The sequence below is a fragment of the Halichoeres trimaculatus genome, unplaced genomic scaffold (assembly GCF_033239565.1).
Source record: "Halichoeres trimaculatus isolate MK-OKI-2021-1 unplaced genomic scaffold, fHalTri1.1 fHalTri1_scaffold_14, whole genome shotgun sequence".
Classification (NCBI taxonomy): Eukaryota; Metazoa; Chordata; class Actinopteri; order Labriformes; family Labridae; genus Halichoeres; species Halichoeres trimaculatus.
The window spans coordinates 34270780-34286347 of record NW_027437192.1 but is presented as its reverse complement, the minus strand read 5'-3'; the positions used below and the strand labels follow the sequence as shown (position 1 = coordinate 34286347).

Genomic DNA, 15568 nt, shown 5'->3' with positions numbered 1-15568 from the left:
GTCCTCCAGATCCTCCATGAAGAAATTGCTCATGATGGCAGAGAGTGGGTCCCCCATGGCGGATCCCTCTTTCTGTCTGTATATGGTGTCTTTGTATTGGAAATATGTGGATTTCGCCACGAAAGTGAGAAGGTGAAATAGGTCTGTTATTGATAGATTTGTGTGTTTTTTGAGTGTTCTGTCCTTTATGAGTCTCTCTTTCACAATGTGAAGGGTGACCTCTACTGGTGTTTTTCTGAATAATGAAATGACATCATGTGATATTAAAATCTCACCCTGTTCTATTGTGATGGTTTTTAGATCCTCTGCCAGTTGTTTAGAATTTTTGCAATGATGTGGGCTGTTTCCTAGGAGGGGTTTGATGATGTTCACGAGTGCTTTGGATAAGTTGTATGTGACAGACCCTGTGCTGTCAACGATGGGGCGGAGCAGGGGGTCTGCTTTGTGAATTTTGGGCGTGCCATAGATGCGTGGTGTGATGCTTGCTGTGGGGAGGAGGTCGTTATATGCTGCGGTGGTGATTTTTAGCTGGCGGGACAGATCACGTGATCAATCTGTCCTGCCAGCTACTACCAGAAACAGCTGATAAAAAGACGCCACAGCTGTCAGGACGACAGCTTCTGAAGAAGACGGCGGAGTTACTACTGGAGGCAATGTCCACTGTTCTCACTGCGTTTAAACATGGACTTAGTTTTGGAGCCAGAACTGCACTCTGTACAGATTTATTTTCCACTCTTAAAAATGTCTTCACAGAGCATCGCCAAGCTATGCTTCATCAGCACAAGGCCAACCTCATCCAGTTGGCATTTGAGAAGGAATTGACTAAGAAGTTTAGGAATGAGTGGAAGCAGAGGGTTCTAAGAAGGCTTCACACAGTTCACAAACGCCGTCTGCAGCTCTACTAGAGTGGTTTTAACTTGAACTGGCTTTAACTGTTTTCTACTTGCAGGCAGAAGGGTTACACTGCATTGTTCTCCCCCTCCTGCTACCTAGCTGCTGTAGCTAACCTTCTCCTAGCATGACTGTTTACTTCAGTGTGACTGTTGACATCTTGTGTTTCTAATAGTGGCTGCATGGTGCTGCTTTTTGAACACCTCAGCTTCCATTGCTGTTCTTCATCTTCTAAGTTTTATAAATGAACACGTTTATATATTTATGGATGAACTGCCTGTTTTTAGTGAGAGAAAATGATATGTCAAAACTTTAGGAGTGCCCACAGAGCCACTGTTCAGCCTGGGGAAGATAAAATTACGTTCAAAAAAATTATGCCCCCTTAAAAAATGTCATGTCTCCCCTCTAATTTGTTTCTGCTGCCGGGTCTAGGTGAGGACAACGTGCTGGTTCTCAGGTGTGAGCTAAAAAGTGAGGACATCAAGCTGTCCTTCCAACCATCGTTATTGGGAACGTAAGATCTATCTCCAATAAGATGGACGAGCTAGCTGTGCTAACCCAGCAGCAGAAGGCCTGGTAGCGTCATGCTATTCACAGACATGGCTAACAGAGAAAGCACTGGACACCAACATGACATAGGAAGAGCTTCGCCTGCTGTGAGCAGACAGGATCCAGGAGACAGAGACTGAACAGACTGCTGAAGAAGCTCAGTCCTGGACCCTGTGGAGGTGGAGGCTGGTTGAATTGGAGAATGATGGCAAAGCTGTCATCATCTATCTTTCTGTGGACCCTTTTGCACTTTCTATACACTTTCTTACCTTTGTTTTCTTGATTGCTGCTGGAACGCCTCCTGAACTTCCCCATGGAGACAAATAAAGTATTTTCTATTCTATTCTACTCTATGTATATGCATATAGGTCATGTATATATGTGTTTGTGTGCATATACATTGCTAAGCGCCTGTTGGCTATGGCTGCCTCCTGCAGCAGCTCTCTCTTCTTTGTCTGTTTCTTGTCATTTTTTCGTCTCTTTTTCGTGATCTTTGTATTTGGATTGGGTCATTACTTTGTAAGGCTCATTTGTTGTATTAAAAATGAAGATTCTAAACTGCTGAGAGTCTGAAAGCCCACATCAAGCTAGGATAGAAATGTTCAACATGGAATTACCTCTTACGTTCCATCGAGCTGACAGAGGTGCCTCTAAGGCAAAATACAGGGATCCTCAGTCTTCATATTTAAAAAATATTATCTATGCTTTCTTTAATTGAGTATCAGGTCTCCCGGCTTTCATTTTTCAGTGTATGTTCACATTTTCTGTCAGGGCCTCAAACCAAACCGAAGTCCATCTGTAAAGGTCTCACTGAACTCCATGTGGACTGTTCATAGTCTGCTGATGCATAGCTAAAGCTCTGTACTTTCAGCAGAAATGCACAGCTGCCAATAAAGTCTGATGCCACGTAGTGACAGATTTTTTCACAAACCACAAAAGGAAATAATTAACAGTACATAATCATGTCAGAAAGAGATGCTGCTTCTTATTCATTTTCACAGTCACTGGTCATGTCTCCATAAAATCTTTGATATAAACACAGCCACAATCATCTATGAAACAACCTTCATCTTTTATTGAAGTAATCTGTGGGATTAAGATTACAGGAAAATAACATCCTGGCCTTAATAATGTAGAATGACTGTGTTTGGATTTAGAGGGAACAGTGGGAAGCACTGGGGTGGTTTCCTCCCATCAGCTTAGGCAAGATGAGAGTGGAAAGAGCTCACGCCTCCAGTTCGAAATCAAAGTACTGAGGGTCAAAGTAATGAATCCTCACATATCCATCTTCTCCGCCACTGCTGTAACTGTGAACAGAGAACAGTCAGGTTAAAGCAGAGCAGTTGCCATTCTACACTCAAACACAGAGAGTCTGAAGACCAGGTCAAACCTTTTGCCATCAGGGTGGAACGCCACGCAATTAATGGGGCCAAAGTGACCTTTGACCCTGCCAAACTCCTCTTCATATGCTGCATGGAAGAACCTGAGGATAAGGACACAATGGGTTCAGAGCCTGTATGTGCACAGGCTTCAACCTGAATAGGAGAAACTGTGTGTGTGTGTGTGTGTGTGTGTGTGTGTGTGTGTGTGTGTGTGTGTGTGTGTGTGTGTGTATGTGTGTGCTCTCGAGTGCGCATGTGCGTGGTAAATAAGGAATTCCATGTTTCATTTATCATCAAAACTTCTCCTGACCTTGCTTCAAACTTGCCGATCCTGGTGGAGGTTGTTGTGACCTCCATGGCTTCCTGTCCACCTCCCATCACCACCTGCATCTCACACACACACACACACACACACACACACACACACACACACACACACACACACACACACACACACACACACACACACACACACACACACACACACACACACACACACACACACACACACACACACACACAGTTCACATTCCTACATGCTCATTTGCTGATCAGGCCTTATTGGTTTTAGAGGAACAAATTGTCTCCGTGCCCCCTTACATGGTCCATGATAGGAGAAATGGCTGCAGAGTTCACAGGTCTCTCTGTTTTGAAAGTCTTGATGTGGTCCAGAGAGGAACAGTCAAATAGCTGAGACAAAACACAAAAAACATCCAGAATTAGAGTAGGACATGAGAGGGCAAAGAGAAACCAGATTGCAGACCCTAAAAATGATCCAAACGCATGGCTGAACCATTTGAGAGAGCTTTACACTGTGATCAGCTGAGTCCACGTTTTGCATTGAAAGTTAGTTCTGAAAGATGGATTTCACAATAAAGGAAACAAAAGGAACTCATACAGTGCCGTTGGCAGTTTTAATGGCTGTGTTCACAGTGTAGTTTACAGTGCTGTTTACTATTTACAGTGTTTACTTTTTACAGTGCTGTTTATATTGCTGTATTGTTCTGTCTTCAGTGCTGTTTACAGTTCATAGTAGAGACAGACCGATATGCTTTTTTAGGGGTCGATACCGATTATGTCTTACAACTTTTAATGGGGTCAATTTGACCCTAAATTCAATCTTTTGCTGATAAAATATGATTTTATTCATCAAATGATCTGAAAATAACAGCTTGTTTAGTGCTGTGCTCTTTATGAGTACACTAAATTTCAGGTAATTTGGCTGAATTACGGGTGCTTTATTGAATTTAATATCTGTTGTCCTCTGTTGGCCCCACAGTATAAAGTGGGGCAAAGGAGCTAAAGATCAAATAATACAGCTTTCCAAAACATCTTTGATCTCACGTTTGATGTGTGGGGTCCAGTTTGATAACAACAATAAAGGTCTTTTTCTCAGATGTTGGGTCTTTTTACAATTTAGTCTGAGAAAGAGGGCAGCACAATAAGGACACAGAAGCCTTGTACTCCACAGAAGGCTATGGAGCTAATTTCAGACCATTGAGGGGCAATTCATCCATCAAGTTCAATCCACTGTTATCAGAACCCTAAACCACCAGGCTGAGTGTGCCCACAGAGAAAGATGGAAAGGAAAAGCAACAGAAACACATTGAAGAGAACCTAAAACCTGTGGATACCCCAACTTGAAAGTAGGGCTGGGGGTAAACGATTATTTTTAAAACGATTAATCGGGCGATTATTTTATCGATTAGTCGACTAATCTAACGATTAATTGACCGATTATTTTTCTGTTGTTCGATTATTTCAAAATCATAATGTATCCAAATACATGCCAAAACAATTTCTCTCATAACAGCTAATTAAACAACACTGTTTTGCACAGCAAAATGCAAAATATAGAATAAAATTATAAAAAATATAAAGGCCAGTCTGTTTACTCTTACAATCCAATAGGGCTGCAACTAACAATTATTTTTAAAGTCGACTAATCTATTGATTATTTTTTTGATTAGTCGATTAATCACGGTTATTTTGTGTTTCAACCTAATTTGACCTTTAAAATGTGCAGACCTTGAGAAATCAACCTGTGTGTTTCATTTTCACTGCATTTACTCCGAGTTAGGTTCTCACCTCTGATTGGTCAGCCCTGTGTCATGTTTGTTGGTTTGTTTGTCTTTATTTCATTCATGATGACATAAAAAATATAAGTAGCCTTCTATAGAAAAAAATTTAAATAAATCTCAAAATGAATGAAGCAGGTAACAGGGAAATGAAGTTGTTGTATGCAGTGTTGGACAGACTGCTTATTAGTGACTTTGTTCTTGTTTTCTAATGTTAATCTGTTTATTAGGGCCCAGCTCTCCATGACATTGCGTTTAGTTTCGTTTTTCTACATGCGCTATTTCGCTCATGTGTACTCCACCCCTCCTCCTCCCTGCTGAGTGTTACCAGTGCAGTGTGAGCTTGAGAGTGAGAGCTCCATCAGATAAAGCCGCGTTTCCACCAAGCAGTCCGGGTCGGTTCGTCTCGGTACGGTGCGCTTTTAGCGGCGTTTCCACTGACTCATCCCGGGACGGATCCCTAAAAACCGAGACGAGCCATCCCACTTTTTTGGGACCCTTTCGTATGGGTGCCAGACTGAACCGATCCGCTCTCGGGAGGTGAAGCAACACACTGCAGACGATTGATTGGTCAAAAGAATCGTCACTCACCCCGACAGCAGCTGTATTTCTCCTTGCGGCTCACAGACTTCTCTGAAACAAAGCTTGATCGCACTTTGTAACAGAGAGTTACATGAAAATCACAGAGAGGACGAAATGCTGCATGTCTTCCATCCGTGCTCTTTGTTTACTGTGTCGCGTTTTTCTTCTTTGTTGGATTTAATCGCGGGGTAAGCTGCTACGGCGTCGCGCTATTGTTTGCCAGCTGTGGCTTCCAGCATCCGGCTTACACTCCGCCCACCACGAGAGGACACAGTTTGCTGTGGAAACGCAAACGGGATGAGACATAACTGTCCCAAACCGTACTGAACCGACCCGTACTGCTTGGTGGAAACGCAGCTTAAGTGTCCTCTCCTTTAAAAGTTAGGGGAGTTTTGACACTATTTTGTGACTCAGATCCTGAAAAACTGTCTGTAACAGAGAGTGAAGGAGACTCTCTAAATCACGTTATCAGACGCTAAACTCCGGGAGCTGTCAGGCTGTCCAAACTGGAGATGCAGAGCCTCCGTCAGCACACAGCGCTCTGTGGGAGTGGAGATATTTCCTCATCAATATTCCTCACGTATGAACTTAGTGATCTTTACCCATAAAAGTATCCAATAACACAGCACCTCATGCTGTGAACTGAAGTTACAAATGAGTATCACCCCCTGGTGTTTGAGTTTACCATGTGACAACAACAATAAAAACAATAATACGACGCGTCGACTATTAAAATTTGTGTCGACGGATTTTTAGCGTTGACGTAGTCGATTATGTTGACTAATCGCTGCAGCCCTACTTGAAAGAGAAGAAGAGAAAGGACACTGAGATCTCTAACATTGCAGGAGAATCTGAAAAACTAAAAGGATTTTTGACAAACACCATATTCCTGTTCATCTTAAGCCTGGAAACACTCTAAGGTAGAAGCTGGTCCATCCCAAGGACAAAACACCAAGACACAAGCAGGGCAATATGGGTGAGCTGTCCAGTGCAGTGAGGAAGGCTCAGACCTGTACATCCGGAAAACAAAACAACCAGCTACACTTTACAAGCAGCTCAACACAGGAGGGCCAGCTCCTCAAGTCTGGACTTTGCTAGCTACCTTCAGCTTGGGCATAACCTAAAGGGCTTAATTCTCTCCCAAGAAACTTCTCCAAACATCCACTCGACATCATGTGACCACAACGCTACACATGACAGTGGGAGCTAACAGCCCGCTCAGAATGATAAAGACTCGATAGGAGAATCACTGTGATGTGTTTCTACTAGCTACCCATCAATTTCACCTCATCCCAGTCCAGTTGTCTCTTTCCCAGTAACATACTAAGATTAGTTATGTAGATCCTGCAGGATTGCTCAGCTCCTCATCTGAAGCAGCCTCACCTCCAGCCCAAGCTGCCTGTTCTGGCCTAGCTGCTCTTCCTGGCTTAGCTGCCCCTCGTGGTCCACCACCCAAGGGTGTGGGTGCAAATATTGCCCTTGACAGGGTGATTGAAAAATGCCGTCCAAAAAAAAAAAAAAAAGTGATGCATACATCTGCAATGATCATGCTGTTACTACTTGCACTGCTTGCATCCGAGGGCACTTTCAGACAGTTGGTTAGATTTAATTTTACTGTGAGTTAGTTTGAAAAGTTAAATATTTTGGAAATGATTACGGACATTGCTGAGGAGGTGTGCGGCGATAGGTAGTAAGTTGGAAAAAAGTTTTTTGTGAATCTTAGCCAGAAATTACAGCCAATGGAAATAGTGACAGTTAGCCCGGGAAAACAAAACAAAAAAACCCTTCCCACCCAACCAGGTCCAACAAAAACTAGCAGACAGGTACAAAAATCAACACCAGAGCAAAAATCAACAATTAAACTATTGAATTGATTAAAATATTGAACACAGGAGAGAGCAAGTTCTATTTTAAAGAGATCTTACAAAGTTTCTCTGCAGCTTTCCATACATTCACTAGTTGGGAAACTATAGGCCTAAAACAAGTCCTGCATTGTTGAGTGGTTACATTGGAATATAAGACGCCCTTTAATTCAATGGAATGCACCAAACTTTCTTCGAGTTCTCGCCATGAGACATTGGCTACTGGATCGAACCACTTAAGAAGCGGGCGTAACATGAAGGCCCAGTGGTAAAATTCAAAATTAGGCAACGATAGGCCACCGTTAGCTTTAGCTCTTTGTAATAAGGACAGCTTAAGACGGGGTGCTTCCCATGCCACACGAATTTAGAGACAGCAGAGTGTAATTTATTCCAAAATTTTCTTGGAGGGGGCAGGGGGAGCTTGAACTCTCAAAGTTGACACGGGGCAGAATATTAATTTTTATAATCGACACTGGCTTAAAGAGAGTTGAGTAGAGAGGACCAACTGTTCAAATCAAGGCAGGCTTTCTTGAGGGTGTACTCAAAATTGTGTTTTACAATAGGTTGCAGGGAGAGGAAAATTTCTATATCAAAATATCTGAACTGCTTTACAATTGGAATCAAAGGTGATACTGTGGCAGATCTCATTGCTTCCCTCAATGGCATAAGGGCAGATTTTGACCAATTTATCTTATAACCTGAAATGCCATTTAACTGATCAAAAATTGAGAGCACGTGAGTCACGGACTGAGCAGCATTCTCCACAAATAATAAGACATCATCAGCATATAAACTGATATGATGTTGTGTACCATTGATTGATATAGAGGAGGTCAGAGAAGACTGCCGAATTGTCTGCGCAAGTGGTTCCAGTGAGAGGGCAAAAAGAAGAGGGCTCAGGGGGCATCCCTGACGGGAGCCCTTGCCTATTTTAAATGGTGGGGAGCAGATCTTACCAGTTAGCACCATAGCGGTTGGATTGCAATAAAGCACTTTAACCAGCCCAATAAAAGTGGCACCCAAACCTATCCTCTCGAGCACAGCCCATAGATAAGGCCACTCTAGCCGATCAAATGCCTTCATGTCATCCAGTGAGAGCACAGCAGCCGGGGACCTGATGTTCACTGCACCATTAATGATATGTAGCAATCTTCTGACATTATCAAATGCTAGTCTGGAACTAATAAAACCTGTTTGGTCACAGTGGACCAGTTTAGTCATATATACCTGTAACCGGCTGCTAGCATCTTGGCAAAAATCTTACAGTCAGAACTGAGGAGAGAGATGGGTCTGTAGTTTGCGCAATTTGTGGGATCCTTGCCCTTCTTAAGCAGTAAGGATATGATGGCCACGTTAACATCCCTGGAAAAGGCCCCTTTTTCTATCCCATAATGAAACATCCCTAACCATTGAAGGGCCAAGACAATCCCAAAATGTATGGTGGTATCCCGTCAAAACTGGGTGACTTGCCTTTACGCATATTTTGAATTGCCGCATTGAGATGGGCTCATCCAAGGAGTCTGCTTCTGCCCTACTGAGCATTGGCAAATGTAATTCAGATAAGAACTCACATTTAGCCACCTCATGGACAACCTCAGAGGTATACAGATAGAATGTGCTAAAAGTTTTATTTATCTCCCTAGGTTCTGTGTGCACCACCCCTTCCTTTGACTTAAAGGGATAGTTCAGTTTTTCTGAAGTGGGGTTGTATGAGCTCTATATGACCACTAAGGACATTAGATACAGTAGAAAGTTGTCTCCTCTCCCTCAGTAAGACACAAAATGTAATCGATGGTGACGAGGAAATAGGCGCTAACAGGGACAGACCGTACCAAATTCAAAGGCTATTTTCTCTGCCTACAAGAACTCAAATCAAAAAGTAATACCACAGTTTAAGAGTACGATACATAAAATATTTTTTAAGTGCATTAAGTCTTCGGAAATATAAACATTTATCTGGATCTAACTAACTGGTCATGTGTCCTTACGTGCAGCGCCAGTGTGCTCCGTCCCCCCTCCTCTTTTCAGCTGTAGGCAAAGTAAACAAGCTATGCTTAGGGCGCTGGTTGTAGCCTCGTGTAAGTTTGATCAAGTATCCTAACTCTTTTGTTTGTACTCAAAGGATTGTGAGGCAGTGTAGGAAATTCAAAATGAGTGACTATGACAGCGACGAAGAAGTTTTATTCACTTTGGAACCAAAAGGATACCTGTCTGCAGCTGCTACAGATGGCGACTGAAAGGAATACAGAGGAAACATCCACGGACACTGGACATCAAGACAGTGTCTGAAATACTCAGTGGTGTAAATGTCTGAGCTGTGACTCAATGCCCACGGATGCTGAGTGTTACTGCTGTCACGAGTGGAACTTGGTTACAGACACTCTTCAGGATTTGTCTGAGGACACTGCTGGCTCTCAAGCCGTCTGTGTAACTCATCACACAGATTTCCCTGCTCTTCTGAAATCTGGAGTGTCCTGTAACAGCAACAACAACAACAACAGTCGTGGGAGCAGTAACACTCAGCATCTCGATGTCCAGTGTCTGCAGATGTTTCCTCTGTGTTCCTTTCAGTCGCCATCTGTAGCAGCTCCTCTTCTGTGTAGCTACTCCAGCTCATACAGGTATCCTTTTGGTTCCAAAGTGAATAAAACTTCTTCGTCGCTGTCATAGTCACTCATTTTGAATTTCCTACGCTGCCTCACAATCCTTAGACAAACAAAAGAATTACGATACTTGATCAAACTTACACGAGGCTAAAACCAGCGCTCGAAGCATAGCTTGTTTACATTCCCTACAGCTGAAAGGAGGAGGGGGGACGGAGCGCACTAGCGCTGTGCGTAAGGACACATGAGTTAGTTAGGTCCAGATAAATGTTTATATTTCCGAAGACTTAATGCACTTAAAAAATATTTTATGTATCATACTCTTAAACTGTGGTATTACTTTTTGATTGTAGTTCTTGTAGGCAGAGAAAATAGCCTTTGATTTTGGTACGGTTTCTCCCTGTTAGCGTCTATTTCCTCGTCACCATCGATTACAGTCTGTGTCTTACTGAGGGAGAGGAGACAACTTTCTACTGTATCTAATGTCCTTAGTGGTCACATAGAGCTCATACAACCCCACTTCAAAAAACTGAACTATCCCTTTAACCACCGCAATGTCAGCAAAATGTTCGTTAGATTTGAGACGTAGTGCCAGCAAATGGCTGGGCCTCGCATTATTGAAATAATAGTTTGCCTTGTGTGCTTTATCAGAAACTCGGAGCGATGCTTGAGGAGTGAAATAATCTCCCTTCTGATCACCTCTCTCTGTGCAGCTGTATTCTCATTGAAGTTGTTTTGCAAAGCGGCATCCAGTTCCGCAAATTGAGTCTCCAGCCTATCCAGCCGAGCAGCATGCGCCTCCCTAACTGTAGATGAGTAGATTATTGCATTACTTCTGATATAACCTTTAATGGAGTCCTAAACTATCCGCGGGTCATTCATCGAACCTGTATTAATATTAATGAATTCACACAGTCCTGTTTGCATTTGAGCCACAAATGTTGTATCACGCAATAATGTAGAATTAAACTGCCATCTGGGGGCTCTGTCTGTTACAGCACCCGAACATACCACCAGAAAATGCAACCGGGAGTAAATCCACCTTTCCAATTTTGTGAGACAGTTCAATAGAGGAGAAAATGAAATCAATCCTTGAAAATGAAGAATGACAGTCAGAGAATAATCTCTAACTACTGGGTTCATTAAGCGCCAAATGTCAACCAGACCCGTGTGACTAGCCCAGGCACGCAGTTCTGAAGAGGTCTGCGCTTGTTCCCTACTTTCAACTACAGTAGAGTGGACTACTCTATAATCCCACACTGTGTTGAAATCAGCACCCACTATGAGTTTGAAATCTGACAGATCCAGTAGGGTTTTAGTCAGTAAACTAAAAAACTCTTTGTCTAACACATTTGGTGCATATACAGAAACTAAGGCGATCATTTTGCCCTCAAAAGAAATTTTAGCTATGGCTATTCTCCCAGTATCATTAGACCAGCAACCCAAAGAATCCAGCTTGGGTCTGCGTCTTGCAAGAACAGCCACCCCTTTAGATCAAGAAGCTGCAGCTGTAGAAGCCAGAATTGGTTAATGTTTATTAGCTTACCTATTAGCCTGTTGTCGTAAAAGATGTGTTTCCTGAATAAATGAAAGGTCTTTTTTCGCAAAAATTCAAAGATACTCGTGCGTTTATGCCCCTTTCACATAGAAGCTCAAAATATTAAGGTCTGTCATTACCAAAGAGTGTACTGCTTGTAAAATAAAGATTAAGAATAGGTCTGTATAAGATTAACATAAATAAAAGCACAGAAAAAGAAGAAGATAAAAAACCTCTCATCTACTTCGTTGGACCACCCCACCCCCCAATAAACACCCCACAAAATTATGTAACAAAACAAAAACAAAAACAAAAAAACCCCTCATGGTACCCGCCAAATTGTGAGGTACCATTGAGGCTACAGTAATAGTAGAGGAAATTACCAGCTCCTCTAATGATTAACAGTTCCAACTCCTAGCTCAACCTCATTCAACGTGTTAAACCTCCAGAGAAGTACTAAAGGTTATCACCTGAACCCTGTGGTGACAAATGGGTAACTAACGACCTCATGTGGTCGGAATAGAGAAGAGAAAAAGAAATAGGAGAGCCTTGCATATGAGCAACTCCTTCCCCTTAGCTCAAAACAATAACATTGGGGAAACATCGAAGGCTACATAACGAAAAAAGTATCATAAAACACATCCCAAATCAATCAGTCAGCTAACCCCTTAAAAAGACAAAAATAGAGGAGCATTCAAACCAACAGCCCACATAAGTACCAAATTGGTAAACTTAACTCGGTTTACATAGGTGTTCATCCGTCTATCGACGCAAGTACACAGCGCGCCACCTTCACATCAGCAGCGCAAAGTGGAGGACTGTCACTCGAACTTATCTTTGCAAAACTTCCTGTCGTCCACCGGCGAGTCAAAGATTATGTGCTGGCCGTCTACCTTGATCCATAGTCTGGCAGGGTGTCGGATGCCATAGCCCACGCCCTGCTTTCAGCTGAGAATCTCCTTCACTGGACCAAATGCAGCTCGGTGCCTGGATGTTTCAGGGGAGAGGTCTGGATAGATGAATATGTTTTTGCAGTTGAACGTCAGCTGGCCAACTTCCCTGGAAAGCTGCATCACCTGCTCTTTCTGCCGTAAAAAACGCATCCTCGCCAAGAAAGTCTGCCAGTCTGCCACCAACGGGGGCTGTGGTCCGGTGCGGTGGGCTCTGTCTGTCTCCAGAAGAAGGAAACTCCTGCTCGAAGGTCTTTTGAGAAAGGACTGCATGAATTTTGTTGGGTTTGAGCCTTCAGCCCCCTCCGGTAAGCCAACCACGCTTATATTATTTCTGCGGCTTCTGTCTTCAAGGCTTATTAGTTTCTCGAGCAGTTCAGCGTTGCTCTTTTCCACGATGGCCAGTCTCGTCTCCAACGCCGAATCGGAGGTTTCGAGGGCGCTGATGCTCTCAGCATGAGCCGTCACCGTTATTTGTAAAGTTAGAATGGCTGGACGAAGTTCCCTGGCAACATCATTGATTTTTGCAGTTACTTTGTCCTATAGTCCTTGTAACAAGGGCTGAAGGACATCGTTCAGAATTTCTTTCAGTAATGGTTGCATTGTCTCCTTCATGGCTTGGTCTAGCATGCCCTGAGTTAGGGGAGTATCCTCGGACATGTTAGCAATGCTAGCTTTCCAATGGACAAAATTTAGTGCCACTTCTGGTCGGCATGTAACAGTGGGTCCAAAACTTGCCGAGTGCTTACATCAAAATAATGGAGTAGCTCAGGCACTTTCATTGGTCTCAAAGTATTGAATTGGGCCAGGCTTCACCAGAGGTTCATTGATCACGTCTTGCCCGGTCGCCATCTTGCCAGAAAAAAAGTTGACTACAAATTTGAGACTGAGGTGGGCAATAACTGATATGTTATGCCCTATAAACAGTCAAAGTAGATGGGGTCAATTTGACCCCAGCGGACAGCAGGTGAATTCAAAAAACTTAAACTCAGTTTCCTCACTAAACTTTGACATTTACCAGTCTATGAGAGGTCAAATTATCAAAATATGATATAGAGTCAAAATAATTAATTGTATATATTTCTTTCTCTCAAAAACAGTGTAAATTTTATATAAACAATATCTATCTGCCCTAAGTTTCAAATAAAGACGCAAAATTTGTGTTAATGGGTTGGACTGAAGTCAATCAAAAGGTGTAACACAAAACTAATTGAATAAAAAGAATTTCTGCTTTAAATTCCAGTCAATGGAGATGGGGTCAGTTTGACCCCAGAGGACAGCAGGTGTTATTATTTTCTACCATTCAAAAAAATGGAATGATTCATAAACTGAAATTTGACTAAACTTTAACCCAGACATAGATATATATCACTCTGTGATAAGTTAAATTGTCAAAATGACATAAGTCAAAATAATCAATTGTTTATTTTCCCCCCAAACAAAAACAGGGTATATTTTTATGTAAACAAGGTCCATCTTCCCCCAGTTCATTAAATAAGAGGGGAAATTTGTGGTTACGCGTTGGACTGCAGTCAGACTAAAGATGTAACACAAAATTGATCAAATAAATTCATGTTATATGCCTTAAATTACATTAAAAACTGGATGGGGTCATTTTGACCCCAGAGGGCAGAAGGTGTATAGCAATTGGGAGGACATTACAGGTGTTTAATTAACTATTACACAAATACATTAGCTGCCTAAAGTTTTATACAGTAAACATAAATATTCATATTTCCAAATAAATGAAATGTTGTTTTATCCTAAACTCTTCTTTGTTTTAAGGTCAAACAAGAAAAGAATGTGCAGGGAGTTCCCTGGGTTAGCAGCATCTCTTTTAAACTTAACTAGAAATTTAAATAAATCAATATTGCCCTGAAGTTTTTTTATAGGAAATAAAGCAAAGTAAAAAAAAGCTCAGTAATGTGTTGTTTTATCTTTAACTCTTCTTTGTTTTAAGTTCAAACAACAACAAAGTGAAGGGAGTTCCCAGGGTAAGCAGCATCTTTTTTAAACTAAAGTGACAATTCAAATAAATTAATATCACCCTGAATTTTTTTATAGTAAATAAAACAAAGTAAAAACAAAAAGCTCAGTAATGTATTGTTTTATCTTTAAGTCTCCTTTTTTTAAGTTCAAACAACAACAGAAAGCGTAGGGAGTTCCCAGGGAACGAAAATTTAAATAAATAAAATAACATCTTGAAGCTTTTTTAAGGAAATAAAACAATATGAAATAAAAGTTGCTCCAAAATTTGAGCTTCAAATACATTAGTAGTCCCAATTGAGCAGCACCAGATTGTGGTGCAAAAAGCAGAGTTGTTCAGCGTGCTCTCCAGTGAGAAGGCTTCTCTTATTGCTGATACTTCATTGAAGACACGTTCACTTGGGACTGATAAGGGTGGTGCACAAAGAACTCTCCACAACTGGAGGGGGTCCCCTGTCCGCCTGTCGATCACTGGCTCCTTGAGGTACAGATGTAGCTCATCCTTAACACAGCTGGCAGGCAGGTCACCAGTGTTGGGTCACAGCAGAGAACTGAACATCCCGTCAACACGGCTGCAGAAGGACATGCTTCCTCTCCGTTGTCTTTTGTGGGTATTTCTGCCATCCTCTTGTGTTCCCTATGCACCTCCTTGCTCCTCTACACTGACCAACTCTGCAGCAGCCTGCTCCTCTATGCTGGCTCCTTCTGTGGAAGCATGCTCCTCTTGAGTGGTCTGTTGTGTGGCAGCATCTTCTTCCTCTTTCAACCATCTTTCTGCTTTGCTCAATATTGTGCCAGAGGAGAATGCATGACTCTTATAATAATAATAATAATAATAATAACTTTATTTATATAGCACCTTTTAAAAACACAAGTTTACAAAGTGCTTTAACATAAACATAAACGTAAGCACACACAAAAAAAATAAAATAAAATAAAATAAAATAAAAATAAATAAATAAAGCCAAGCACAAAAACAAAACACACAGTTCAAGACGCACTTGTGGAGAAAGACATCATGTATGAGGGCAACAGGAAGCATAGTCAGGGACCCAGACTATACAGGAACCATACAACGTAAAATGAGACCATGAGGACTGGGATAAAAGCTAAAACATAAACTCAGTGAGATAAAGGAGGAAAAGGCA

General features: G+C 41.9%; 1 protein-coding gene across 1 annotated transcript in view; it reads right to left on the bottom strand.

Moving 5' to 3' along the window:
• Window positions 1-2501: 2501 nt before the first annotated feature.
• Window positions 2502-15568, bottom strand: part of eif3i (eukaryotic translation initiation factor 3, subunit I) — a 34708-nt gene continuing 21641 nt past the window's right edge. Inside the window, exons 8-11 of the mRNA XM_074687377.1 lie at window positions 3423-3512; window positions 3133-3206; window positions 2831-2923; window positions 2502-2747 (exon numbers count right to left, since the gene is read on the bottom strand). Of these exons, the coding sequence (XP_074543478.1) occupies window positions 2666-2747; window positions 2831-2923; window positions 3133-3206; window positions 3423-3512 (339 nt within the window). The 3' untranslated portion in view covers window positions 2502-2665. The remainder of the gene's footprint in view (window positions 2748-2830; window positions 2924-3132; window positions 3207-3422; window positions 3513-15568) is intronic.